Source organism: Protopterus annectens, chromosome 6.part0 (genome assembly GCF_019279795.1).
Source record: "Protopterus annectens isolate FY-2018-M chromosome 6.part0, PAN1.0, whole genome shotgun sequence".
NCBI classification, from domain to species: domain Eukaryota; kingdom Metazoa; phylum Chordata; order Ceratodontiformes; family Protopteridae; genus Protopterus; species Protopterus annectens.
This window is the reverse complement of record NC_056737.1, coordinates 708,979,232-708,994,142: the sequence shown is the minus strand read 5'-3', so window position 1 is coordinate 708,994,142 and position 14,911 is coordinate 708,979,232. Positions and strand designations below refer to the sequence as shown.

The 14,911-nt window shown below is 40.6% G+C and overlaps 1 protein-coding gene across 1 annotated transcript in view; it reads right to left on the bottom strand.

Moving 5' to 3' along the window:
* The window catches only part of LOC122803881 (vomeronasal type-2 receptor 26-like), a 263,934-nt gene that overhangs the window by 210,118 nt on the left and 38,905 nt on the right, over nt 1–14,911 (bottom strand). The window contains exon 2 of the mRNA XM_044073562.1: nt 2,616–2,926. Coding sequence (XP_043929497.1) covers nt 2,616–2,926 — 311 coding nt within the window. The remainder of the gene's footprint in view (nt 1–2,615; nt 2,927–14,911) is intronic.

Below are 14,911 nucleotides of genomic sequence, written 5' to 3'. Positions count from 1 at the left end.
GCGGTATCGGTTTCCCACAAGAAATACAGTTATTCCCTTTTTCTGACATCCGGTAAACCACTGAGGCAAGAAAAAACCAAAATATTCCCCAACGGGGTACTTAGCCAACTTTGATTCGGTCTGAAACTCCAACTTTGAAAAATTTCAGAACGCCAACCGGCACTTGCAAAGCTGCTTCTGCATCAGACCATGCGGCAAAAAAGACTGAGGATATGACGTCGGTCATGCGCATTTGTACCCTGACGTCCGTCTAATGCGCCTTGACCGACGTCAGCCTTATACTTTGGTATTCGGGCCGACTGAGGACAGCGGACTACCCAAGTGTAAGGACTGCAGCAATGTGAGATGAAGAACATCAAGCAAACGGACTTGTGAACTCAAGTAGATGTATATGTAAAAATGGTTAAGCTCTTTCATCTTTATTACAATAAGATATCATTATATAAACTAAATTACAAACCTTTAAATAGCACACACCTGCAAAATTAGCCAATCACACCACCGCATTTAGAGAAACACAGAACTTGTTAAAGAGACCACAGGGCTTATAAAAAGCCATCTAGTAAACTGTTATCTGTTAATCAGAGTTTGGAAAGTGGTGGGTAAGGTTAGGTTGGTTTTGCATCTGATGATATAGGTTAGTGCATGGTCACTAAGGTCATCTGGAAGGATATGTGTTTGGTAGTTTTGCATAATTCCTTTCTGGATTCTCTTTTTCTTTCTAATTTTAATAATTAACAACTTTCTAGCCTCTAGCTGTAGACATTACAGTGCATGCATCAGTGAAACTTAACTCTAGCTGTCATACATCTCATGATACTGCACAACAGTTTGTAATTAACTGGTTTTGTAATATAATAAAAACAGAAAATACAACATAGCTTCAGGAATAAGAAACTAACAGCATCTTCTTTGAAGTGCATTCTGTAAGGGCATAATGTGAGTTGCCATTATGGGAGGTGAGAAAACAATTGGGGGGATTCAATAAACTCCATGTAGGTTTCATGCAGAGCCTACATAGAGTGTATTCACGTACATGATACTGCTCATCACACAGCCTAGCGCCATGAATATTAATGATGTGCGGCAAGCATAAACAAGGTATCGCAGCTCACCCCAGTGTTACTGGCAGCAAAATCTATATGCTGAATGTGGATCGTTCCACTCAAACACTAAACTAATGAGAGGACAAGCATTTTCTGAAGGATATGAAGTACAGAACAGAACTATATGTCATTGTATATTGACTGCAATCTTTAGTGATTTCACGATAAACCACACATTTTACAAGAATAGGCCAAAAATATGATGCAAATATCTGGACATTCTGTAAAACTGTGGAGAGTCTGCTTTTTGTATTATAATTTTATTTTTCTTTTTTGCCAGTGTTTGCATGATGCACCTCTTGGCAGAAACATGTTAAGCTGTGCTCATCTGGTTTGCACGAAGGGCTGCAAGGCACAAACTGGAGGAATGGACCACCCATGCTGTACACAGGACCCAAACAGCCACACATATGAACCAGAGGGATTCAATTAATAATACTGTGCATCGGGCAGCCACAGTAAGCGGCACTGCACTACGATTAATAGGGAGTACCTTACATTAACTACTAAGATAGGAGATGTCATCTCACTAATCCCGTGGCAGCAGGTGTTAAGTTTAGGTGTGGAGGCAAGATAGTCTGGGGTTTTAGTACAGGGTGTGCAAGTTTTGTTTTACTCTTGTGAGATTGTAGATTATAGCAATTAAAAACAACATACACAACTGTTTTTTCAACCATCTTGTTGGAATAGCTGTAAGCATAGCAGAACTCTATATATGGTACATTTGAAATAAAAAAAACAAACTACTTGATAAGGTCCGGAACTGGTACAAGTAATATCAAAATAAAAAGTAAAAAAACAAGCAAACGGACTTGTGAACTCAAGTAGATGTATATTTAAAAATGGTTAAGCTCTTTCATCTTTATTACAATAAGATATCATTATATAAACTAAATTAAAAACCTTTAGCCAATCACACCACCACATTTAGAGAAACACAGAACTTGTTAAAGAGACCACAGGGCTTATAAAAAGCCATCTAGTAAACTGTTTCCTGTTAATCAAAATATATATATGAATGTTTGAAAGTAAAATATCAAAAAATAGTGTAAAAACAAGAACACCACTACAAAATGTTAGCTCTTTTTTAAGTTCAGTAATTATTGAAATACTGTTGTTGATGCCAGGAAGGATGGTAGTGTCAAGTCTTAACTGCCAAAGCATCTCTTTGTATAACAACTGATTCTTCCAGTCACCAGAGTATGCTGCAGCAGTGACCTGCTCAAGAACCAAAAACAAACTTACCAGGGCCATCACACCTACGAGAGTGCTTAGCAAGGGCACTTTTGTTATCTAACTTTTGCAAACTGTACAAGTGTTGGTAAATTCTCTGGTTCAGGGCATTGTTTGTCTTTGCCACATAAAAGGCTTGACAATGAACACAGAAGGCAAAATGGACCACCCACTTGGACCAACAATTGAAACAACCACCCTTCCAATGTCTTAATTTCTTGTTATATAAGCCCTCCATGTAGTTAACCTCAACAGAATCACATTGGTGACATCTACCACATGTCTGAGTGATGTGGAAAGATGGGACAGGATTCAAGGAGGATCCTTCCAAAAGGTTCTTAATATTGTTCTTCATTTTATAGAAGAAAGATGTTTTTTGTACACCCAACAATTTGGTGGTATCATCGCATTCAAACACCAACCAGTTCTTATGGATAATGCTCTCAATGTCTTCCGCATCCAAAAAATATTGAACAATCATGTTCCGATTAAATGTACCATTGGATTTGATCAGCCCATACTTCCCTTGCCTTTCTGCCCAAATTTCAGATTCACTAGAGTTAACCATAGATTCTGGGTAACCATGGCTGAAAAACATAATTTTCAAAGACAAGAACTCTTGTTGACAAACAGTATCACTACAGGCAAGTCTGGATACCCTAATAAATTGGCTCTTCATTACACCCTTTTTTGACGATATGGGTGACAGCTAGATAAAAACAAAAAAAACTGTTACAAAATGTGGGTTTGCTGTAGATCACTATTTCTAATCCCACATCGGGACACCATTGAAACTTGATGACCAAGTAGTTAACCTCTTTTAAGCCAATCTGATAGGTAAACTAAGAAACTGGCACAATTTTCCATCTGTCCAAGGTTCTGTTAAGGTTCTTTAGTGAGGGGTAACAAAGAGAAGCTACTGTTATGTCACAAACTAGGATGGACTGTTCTTTTGGGGGAACACAGTTGAGTTACTGCTATGGCACATACAAGGGTATATTGCCCTTGCTACTCTCCTTGTTTTGCATCCTGCTTGTTGTTAGTATTTCCCACGTGTTATGTTTTTTCCAGTGGGTACTACTGAGTGCCTACCTTAACTGTTTTATCTGGCAACAATTACTTTTTAGTTATGTGATAATTGTATATTACCATTCTGTTGTGTTTTAGGACCAAAAATGTCAGAGGTGCAGACCCCCCCTTCAATGAGACAGAAAACACAATGATAATGGATGCTATCTCTCAACATGGCACTTTCCTTCTTGGAATGGGTCATCCCAATATACAAGACAGGCTGAAAAATTGGCAGCAAATCATTGCGAACATAAATGGCATGGGCAGCCCTGTCCTTATGAGTAGGTGCACCACAGGGCCACCTACATGCACACATCTCCACAGAGGTGTGCAGCTGCTGTTGCCCAAGACCAGAGGATAGCCATGGGTGGGCCTGCTGCAGAACCACATCTCGCCTCCAATGAATGAATTCCTGATGAATCTTCTACAACAGGACAACTCACAGCAGAGTGGTTCACAATATGTCATTTATGTGGGTGCACCTCCTTCTCAGTCCCAGAAAAAGTTTCCAGGTAGGCTTTGTTATATGACCAGTTTAATACTGTAGCATAGTGAAACAATTGAAGTAAAAGTTACTTCTGTGTCACATGTGTTTTTTTATGGGGAGAGGCGACTGAATATTAGTAGAGTCTTAAGCTCACTTCGGAATTGTCAGCCTCTTTCTTGTTAAAGTAATATGTCATACTGATTGACAGGAGTACCAGTAGTAACTCCTGTCTTACTGTTAAATGTAATGATGTTGGCCTTACCTCTTGCTTAACTTATATCAGGACTGTCAGGAATCCAGCAACATAGGGATCCTGTAAATTGTAAGCCAAATCAAGTTATTTCAGTACTACAGATCAATTTCTGGAAATATAATGTGTCATTTTAGGCCTGTTGTGTGTACTGCTGCATTGTGTGCAACAGTGGTAGCACTGTTAGTTCTTTAGCATATATTGCACCACAGTAGTGCAGGTATTAATGTATACCTGTGTTTCTCCCTTTTTATCACAGGTGATCATGGCAGTGGGAGTGTGGTCCCTGTGCCACCTGATGTCAGTGTCACTGATGATGGTGTAAAACTGAGGCACAGTCGGGGGGTGCAGAGGTTGAATCTGACAGAGGTTGACATCCACCCACCCCCTTCTTTTTCCCTGGATACAGCCAGTAGGCCTATGCCTACCCAGTCCACTGAGTCCACAGATATAGGACTGGTGGACTGCAATCACATTGAGTGAAAGTGTGGCTCCTGCAGATTCAGTCTGGCTGTAGCCAAAGTGTTGGTGAGGTGCCACACAGGAGGGTTGATAGGGGGTGCTTGTAGCGGCCCTGTTGTAGGTTTCCCTTCCTGTGTCACACAACGTATGTTAAGGGCCATCATGGAGGCACAGGCATGTTCAGAAAGGTGTTCCAGACAAATGCTCAGGGTTGTGAATGTGGCACAATCTTCCAAGTGTGACTGCCTCTATCGTGTCACCAATTCCCTGGATCAGATGAACAACATTTTGGAATGAGGACTGCCTGTCATGGAATGAGCAGTGCCTGTGATGGAATGTCTGCTGGGATGGGGAATGGCATCCTCATGGGTGTAGGTCAGCCACAACATCTGCTGATAACCAATGTGGCCATTCCCGATTACGCTCCCACAGGGGCAGTACTTCCACTGGTCCATCAGGGAGTGTGCTATCAACACCCAGACATGGCAGGCCATGGTGTCTTTGTCCTGGGCATTCATGTGAAGGTAGTACATCCAGCAGCCAATGGTCACACTCAGGCAGCAGCACTCCATCTGATCTTGGGCATGAAGGTGCCAGTGCAACTCCTGGCAGAGCCAGTTCTCATGGTCTGGGGCCACAACAATGAACTGCCACCTCTACCATGCATGGCTCACACCTGTCCAACATACCTAGATGTAGAGCTAGCACTGAGCTTGACTGTGTTCATGCATACTCTGACACACCACCTTTGCAAGGAAGAACCCTACAGACACACACACACACACACACACACACACACACACACACACACACACACACACACACACACACACACACACACACACACACACACACACACACACACACACACACACACACACACACACACACACACACACACACACACACACACACAGCCTGCCTGCTTCCCCTTCTCTCTCACTCACACACTCACCAACATTTTGTGTCAGCTTAGGCCTCTTGCCCGCCCCCCAGCACCCAGTGCAAGTGATGATAACTGTGTCATATCTCTATTTTTTCTCTTTTGGATTCAGGGATACAAAAGCATTGTTCAATAACACCCAAAAATGAAAACCAACAATGCTGGCAGAAACACAGATGGCTGACGAAAATCCGTTTAATGAAAGTGCTTAGTGCTCTGGTACCTCAGCATTTCACCTTCAATGGAACAAATTTAAAGCAATAAACCAGTGTGTTGGCACATCCCAGAAATTCCGTGGGAAACTTTAAAAGGGAATTGAATAGTTTGGAACACAAAATGATAGTTGGGTATTATACACTACATCCCAGGGGTATGAACTTGGATAGTAATTTCACTCTTTGATGTTTTTATTGTAATTTTGTACTTTATTCATGTGATATGATTAAGTAATTGTAGTTTTATGAATAAGTTGTTTGTAAAAATGTGGGGGATGTAATGGTATGTTATTGTATTTTCCATTCATTCCTTTTTATGTTTCCTCTTCTTAAAAGAGTTTTTATAACATCTGGTTGCATTTGTATAAGTGCATGTTTTGGCACTTTAAAAAGTTGAATAATCAATTAATTAACATTGTGAACAATTAGCCTAGCTGGTATATAAGGGGATGGTTTATTGCTTTGAATTTGTTCCATTGAAGGTGAAATGCCAAGGTACCAGAACACTGAGCACTTTCATTAAATGGATTTTCTTCAGCCATCTGTGTTTCTGCCAGCGTTGTTGGTTTTTGTTTTGGGTGTTTTTGAATTTTGCAGTGCGAGTGGAAAGTTTTTACTTTCCCTTGGTGTTTTTTTGTTATACAAAAGCATTGTGTCTGATGCACAGGGTGCATAGCTACTTTAGTGCCTAGTATATCTGCATTTGTGTTGTTGAACTGATAAGTGCACCTGTCAGTTATATTTGCCTTGCCAAATGATACAGTAGATAGCATCATCATGACAGTAATTTCTAGTGCATTCTCTTATAAGGATTGTGAAGTCAGGAACTGCAATGTGTCTTATTACTTTATAAACTTTCTCTTTAATGTTTTCCAGTACATACGTATGGTGCACATCATAAGACACACCATCACATTCAGATCTCAGGACTGTGTGAAAGCACTGTAGTCAAACTCATCAGAACAGTAATACAGTACAATGCTCTCTTTTGCAGGAATCTCACCAGACACATGCATCAAGATAACACAGGACCTACTAACCACATACGTGGGTAGATTAAGACATGTCACTATCATCTGTCTGGTATCGCATTACATTGTAACCGTTATTTTAAGTCTATTACTTTTGGTTTAAGCACATGGGCTTCAGGCCATCTGTCTTACATTAAGAAAGTTTGTAGTATACATTCTGTTGGGAGTAGAGGGTAGCCTCTGCCCTTCTGAGCTGTGAATTGCTGTTTGAATACATATTGTGGCTATGTAAAGTCTCTTTGTTAAGCTCTTGGCCTCTGAACCAGTCATTTTACATTAGAAAGATTTGTGGTGTAGACTCTTATGGCAGGGGGAAGGATAGCCTACACCCTTCTAAGCTGGGAATTGCTGGTTGAAGGCTTATTGCTTCTATTATTCTGAAAGTGCCTTAGTTCTGGTTTAACCACTTGTGTTCCAAACCACTTATTTTATACTAGGAAGGTTTGTTGTCTACAGTCATGGAGTATGCTACTGAATTGCTGCTTTATTTTAAACTGTTCTTCTGTTGTGATTGCGATTTTCTGCACTTTGGATATCTAGTACTTCTGCATTTTATTGCATTAGCTTGATTCAGACGTGCTGAATCTAGACTATTAGGTATCACTGGAGCACTAAAACCAACCCTGTTACATTAAGAAGGCCCATGTGCACCCTTGTGGCAGAACTGTGCAGCCAAGAACCCATACGAGTTGAGCGTTGCTGGAATAAAGCTCACTGTTGGCCTTTCGTTTTTGTTTACTTGTTTAAAGTAGTTTAACTTGGCTTGTATTCCAGCGTTGTGTTTTTGGGGTGTTTGCACTCAGTTTGCCATAGCTGCTTACAGCTTGCACTGCTGCCCTGTGAGCAACTAAGCTGTGCATTGTGAAATATTAGCACATTTTTGTAACCCTAGCCCTCCCATACAACAGACACATTTTGTTAGCCTTACACCAAAACCTGGGCCATCTAGCCCACTCTCCACTAGTTACTACAGTATATACCTTCCATAATAGATGGAAGGTTTCCCACCATTTCTCCAGGCAGCCTGATTTACATGGGTATCCTGAGGCAACAGAACAATTGCTTCATGTATACTGACAACCAGTTACTACTAAAACAAGCTAATGTAACATGTGAGAACTGTACCTATAGTATGAATTTGGAATCAATTCTCTCACAGAACAACAAATCAGATAACAAACATGCTGCTAGCACACAGAATTCACCTTTTGCACATAAGCTCTCAACACATAAACCCACATACATGGAAGTACTCACTAGAAACCTAACTAAAGATTGGAGACCTCCCAAGCGCAAACCTTTTGCACACAATGCAGACCCAACAGAATCCACTTCACATAATAATACACACACACACACCAGTGTCTCAGCCAATAAGTCCCTCAGGCAAAACACCTCAAAACCAAATGTCTGCTCATAAGTGACTCCATAGTGAAACACACAGATGTCCCCCTTACCAGGATGGATAAGGAACCTGTAAGACACGAACAAACCAGCAAAAACAAAGCAGTTCTTTATTGTGTTTTGGAACCTTTGTTTTTGCTAGGATGGATAAGGAGGTCACAGTCATCTGCTTGTCAGGTGCCAGGATCCATCAGATCACACTCATTCTCAAGTACCATTATGACTCTGTTATAGTCCCTGTTGCAGTGAATGACTGGAGATGCACCTCACTGTACTATATGAAGGTGCTTGCCTCCACCATAGTGCCCCTTTTAGGCAATGTCAGAACAACTAAAGTCCAAACGTAAAATAATCCACTACAGACATACCCGAAGGTTATGCTGCTTAATGCAAGGAGTGTAAATCAGAAACTGCACTCACTGGAAGAACACTTTACCTTAGAAGATGCTCATATCTGTGCAGTCACACAGACATGGTTCAAGGCTGCAGAGAGCTGGCCATGCAAGGGTGCAATGCCTTCCACATGTTCACACATCAAAACCAGCATGAAAAAAAAAAAAAAAAAACAAAGGTGGAGGTGTATACAACTTCATTAAAGACAAATACACAGCAAGACTGGTCAAAATGTACAACTCCATAGCGTTACTCCAAGTCCAACTAACACTATGTAAAACCCTCTTCCATATCATTGTTAGCTACTGGTCCCCCACCATGAAACACAAGTATCACTCTGCCTACTTGAACCTAATTGAGTCACTCACTAGATAGCTAAATACCCTGGTAATTTGTGATTTCAACTATCCTTCCATTGATTTGGAGTCATATTTGTGCAGAAACACACTCACCCTAAGGTTTCTGGACTTTGCTAATACACATGCTGTGCAACAGATAGTCTGAACCCCTGCAAGGGGCTTGAATGTCCTAGACTTAGTACTGACCAAAATATTGGTTCTCTGCACTAACCCATGTGTTGCCCCCCTAGGTCAGGTCAAATCACAATTAAGTCTCATTAATATTCACAATCATACCTGACACCACTCAAGAGCAGAAAGGATTAAATATTTATCCAAAGCAAACTATAGGCTCCTAACCAATGCCATAGAGAGTTGCAAACCCTCTGCTATCACTGTCAACAATGACTGCTATACAGAGGTGTACACAAATGGACTGTATAAACAGATGTACAGAGTTGGCTGAATATGAATGGATGAAAACTAGTTTCTCACAGAAAACAAGTCACCCTAGTGGGCATCAAGCATACATAGGTTATACAAGTGGAAGAAAGTAATGTTTAAGAACAAGAGGGAACTGACTCAACAGAGGAAGGACACCTTCCACAGCTTGAACAAGGAAATTATCTATCTTGAAAAGTCCTCTAAAGCCATGTACAAACCTAAAGTAGCATCCCTATCTAAAGATAATCAGGAAACATTCTTTAGCTACATCAGAAATCTAAAAGTGAAGGCCCACCTTTGTGCCAAACTAATAGTGGATGGTACCACTCATACTGACCCTGAGGACAACGCCAACCTGTCACCAATTCTCTACCTAGTGACCTCCTATGAACCTAAGGTAACATTTGCTTGGTCTACAGGCCAGTGCCTAATCCTGCCCTGGTGGGATGGTTGTTTATGCAATAATCTGATATATACATCAGCGTTGTCTGTTGAGCGTATGGTGATGACAGCGTCCCACACTCTGGTGTAAAAGGATCTCTGTAATGTAAAGTAACATCTGTCTCACACACAGTTGACTGCAATGAGAACAGAACCCCTACCTAAATACACAGACTACAGAACACAGTACTATACACAAGCACCATGGCATGTCTGACTTTTACATATCTGCGGATCATCTTATAATGGATGACAGCAGGCCATATGGGAGAGAAGAGGCTGCATGAAATGGATGTGTAGGTTTTTGCAAGTATGAAAAGAGTAGGAAGCCATGCCATTACAGAAGTAACTGTAGGACAGCACATTTACTCTGCTGAGTACACACACACACAGTTGACTGCAGTGAGAACAGCACCCCTACCTAAGTATACAGACTACAGAGCTCAGTACTTTACCCAAGCTCCACAGCTCAAGTCTGACTTGGAGTGTGTCACACAATGCCTGATAGATGATGACATTGTCAGTGTCTGTTGAGGACAATATAACAGTGTCTGACAGGCTGCTGTAACAGGCTCACTGTAAAGTCCAGCAACATCTCTCTCTCTCTCACACACATACACACCACAACTCCTCCATTTGGTTGCAGTGAGAGTAGAACCCCTACCTAAGTACACACAATACAGAACACAGACAGTACTCAACAAATGCACTAAGGCACAAGTCTAATTTTGACAGGACTACAAGTGAAATTCTAGTAGATGACATCAGCTGGCCATGTGGCAGATACAAGGTTGGGAGGTCTGCATGAAATAGATGTGTAGGCTTGTGCAATTCAACTGGAAAGCCATGCCATTGGAGAAGTAACTGTGGGATACACACCTCTGCTCTTCTCTGTACACAGACAAGACACACACACACACACACACACACACACACACAATTGACTGCAGCGAGAACAGAAGCCCTACCTAAGGACAATCTACAGAATACAGTACTTAATGCATGCGCCACAGCACAAGACTGATTTTGACAGGACTGTAGATGAACTTATAGTAGATAACACTGAAAGGCCATGTAGGAGACAAGAGGTTGGGAGGCCTGCATAGGTACATTGCTTCATAGTGTCATCTGAGGATAGTAGCAGTAGTCTGTTTGGAAGCCCAGCTGTGTAACAACACAAGTACTTTTATTGAGCATACTTGGCTGTTTGAGTTTTGCAGTGCAAGGCTGTGACCACCATCAAGTGGCCCTATCCATGAGTGAGCACACAACATTATATATAAATACTTTGTATTGTGATTGATATATGTGTAGGAAAAGTAATGAGACCCCAGGGTTGTAGTGCTTATTTGAGGTGAGGAGACAAATGGATGTATTGTAAATATATGACATATAATTATATTGTGCCCTTACTCTGCAATTTTTCCACATGTAGTTTTATGTCATACAAAGGAGTTGGACAATAAATAATAAAATATATATACAATTCCATAGTGCAAGGAGCATTGGATTTATGCGATACTTAACAAAATGTATATGCATGTGAGATAGGCCTGTTTGCATGTAGGGTTTAAAAGCACAGTAAAAATTGATAGTACACATCATAAATTTCTACATATGTCAGAATTTGAACAATACCACTTCAGAAAACAGGAGGGACGCCTTAGTTTTCTTTGCCACACAAACAGCTATGCATTAAAGAAATGAGTAAACACAGACGATCCAGACCACCAGGCTGATAAAAAAACAGTAGATAATAAAATGCAGTAGGTTAGCGCTTTCAGGTTTAAAAAAATCCTTCTTCAGACAACATACAAAAGTTATGAACACCTTTTAAAATACATAACAGCCAATCAAAGACTCAGTAAAAAAGCCCTCCTCTTTTTTAAAAAAAAGGCTTGATAGAATTGACAGGATTCAAACCAGGTGCTCTATCAGCATCCAGATTGATTTTCCATCTAGTTTCACTGCATTCTGTTATATTTCTCAAATCACCCCCCTCCTGGTAGGATAAATAACCTGCAAAACCATAAAAGAAAATGAATGCCCAGGGTACTTTTTTACATGCTGATACAGGGCATTATGTATATCGGCTGTACGTATAGCTGACATATGTTCTAACACCCTGGCAGGGATTCAGTAATTCTCCATGTAAGACTAAATAAGTCTTACACGGAAACTGCAGCCTAAGAGAGAGACGTCAGCGCGCCATGCATATTCATGAGGGCGCGCTGACTCAACTCTAAGGCTAACACGTAGCGTGTACAAGTGCAGGGGGCATGTCAGACTGCCGATCAGTCCAAATATCCACACCCCTACAAGTGCCTAAATCTGCAAATGTCACCAGACATGAGCGAGTCCGCTCAAATGTGTATATCCCCAACACTACACTCCCCCACATTCTAAACCCCAAACAAATATAATAAAATGTAAAACTTTTATTTTTTTTTATTATTCCCTGATATAGCTGCCCGTATTTGCACGGGTTTGCCCATTGCTTAGCTACAGTTAGCAGTTTAGACATCGAAAAGGATAATAAACTACTTATATGCAAATTAAGCCAAATAGCAATAACGTAGTGGTAGAGCCTTCGCACAAAGAGGAGGCATTCCCGGTTCAAGTCCCACCACTCCCGTTTCCATTCTCTGTAGGAAATCTGTGCATAAAAATAATTCCTGACATTTACCTTTTAAATTTTAGTAAAATGCATTGAAATGGCTTATGTAGTAGTGAACGATATTTTATATCTATCTATATATATATATATATATATATATATATATATATATATATATATATATAAATAAAAGAAGGTGAAATGGTCATGCATACTGATGAATGCATAAGTAACGTATCTTAAGCAATGTGAAGCACTGCTAAGCAAAGTTTACCAGTATTAAGCACATTTAAGTATAATTGCTGATAGCTTAGCACTGCTTTAACTAGCGCAATGACTTTGCACAGAGCTGCGCATCGCGCCAACTAGCGCAAACAAAACATGTTTGCGTGTAGCTGCACACCACACTAACTAGCGCAACATCGGGCAAAGTTGAGCAAAGTCGGCTAAACACAGCCACACCTCCTAGCCGGTCTGGCCAGTAGTAAAATAAAAAACAATGACAGGCCTCGAACCCGGGATACTGTGCACCATAATCACAGTACTAAACCACTAAGCCATGACAGCTTTTCATATGGATGCACTTCCAACACACTCATACATATCAATGGAAGTTTACCCATTGCTAAGCAGGTTTGCTTTTAGCTGAGAATTTTCAAAACCGGCCAAACACAAATAAGTGTGGGAAATGAGGCATATTTAAGCTCCATAGGCGGGAATAATTGCCAAAACTGGTTGTATCTCCCATCTGCAGTCAGCATGGTCGGTGTTGGAGAGGGCTCTCATTTTTGAGTGCAACGGTGGTGCATTGAGGAGTCAAAAGTAATGGTTTGGCTTCTTGTCCATCATCATGATGCAAGACTCCTGCAGGGTCAGTTTCAAGGCAATGAATACAAAGCGGAAGCCTGGAACCATCTAGCACATGAGCTCACCAGTGCCACAGGCATCTCTCAGATTGGTGAGCAGGTCAGACACCACTACTCAGACCTGAAGAGATGCAAGGAGGACCGACTGAACCAGTGGATACAGAAGGCCAGTGAAATGGAAAATGCCCCACTACTGAGTATTTAGCCATGGAATGAGGTATGTAGAATTGCTATTGTAGTCTATATTATGGATAGGTATGTCTCAGTATCCCTTCATTTACTTCACAGCTGCAGGTGTCCGTGCTGCGAATCAGCAAGCCTATGCAGATAGGCTGCTAAGACTGCGCCACCAGGCAGGTTAGTAATTATTCTGCATGTATTGTTATATAAAATATGTAAGAGCCTGAAAAAGAGTGTTGTAACCCATTAATAAAGGTATAATAAGTCTTGAATAACTTCTCTGCATGTACTGTTATATAAAATAAGTGAGAGAGCCTGAAAAAGAGTGTCGTAACCCATTAATAAAGGTATACTAAGTCTTGAATAATTTCTCTGCATGTACTGTAATATAAAATAAGTGAGACAGTGTGAAAAAGTGTTGTAACCCATTAATAAAGGTATAAGACGTCTTGAATAAAAGACTTCTGCATGCACCAATATATCAAATAAATGAGAGCGCCACTAGAAAAGTGTGTAATGTAATTAATAAAGGTATAATTCCTGGAGTGTGTCCGTGTCACTTACTTTAATATGTTGTTGTACCCTTGCATTATAGAAATAGTACTGTTGTATTAAGCGCAGTCAACCCACACTTGGGTAGGCCCATATAAAGTGGATGAAGGGAGTGACAGTAGCTGTTAAGCATATATACAGTCCTCAACTGTCGGTTCATGGCCGGCATGTACAGGTTAATCTGGCACATGAGTAGCTTGTTATTGTGTTCCCCAGAAATGTCAGTGTGCTGCTAGAAATGTAGGGGGCTGTTAAAATATAGCTCATAATGTCACCGGAACACATCCATATATGTAGATATATAAATATAAATGAAATATGTAGCAGTAACATCTGCATCCTGGACAGTTTGTATGTCAGATACAGGTTAGGTATATAAAGAACTAGCAAAACCCATTTCACAATTTAACGGACATTGCCTAGTGTAATAATACATGTAGGGGATATATAACTGCAGTCAATAGGAATGTAGTGTAAACTATAAGTATATATAAGTTGTTACTGGAGGTATCTTTTTACACCCTACTGTATGTGCATAAACAATGCAATTCCACACCTCAATGGGTATGTCTAATCTCAAAACATTTGTTGGGACATATGTCCTATTAGTTTATAAATATCTGCATTTACTTTGATGCATGTGCCCTGTTCACATACCACAATCTTGATGGCCTGTTGCCACCAATCAATCCTGCATGCTGTTGGAATGTCTACTGTTGTTCTATATATGCATGTGTTATGCTTGCTGTTCAACTGTTGGAACTCTGGTGTGCTGGGTTAATGGGAATACTACTGCATGCTGTTACAACTACTTTGGAATGCTGTTGGCTGTTACTAACCCTTATTGTCATTAAATCCTCCTAAACATAGAACGTATG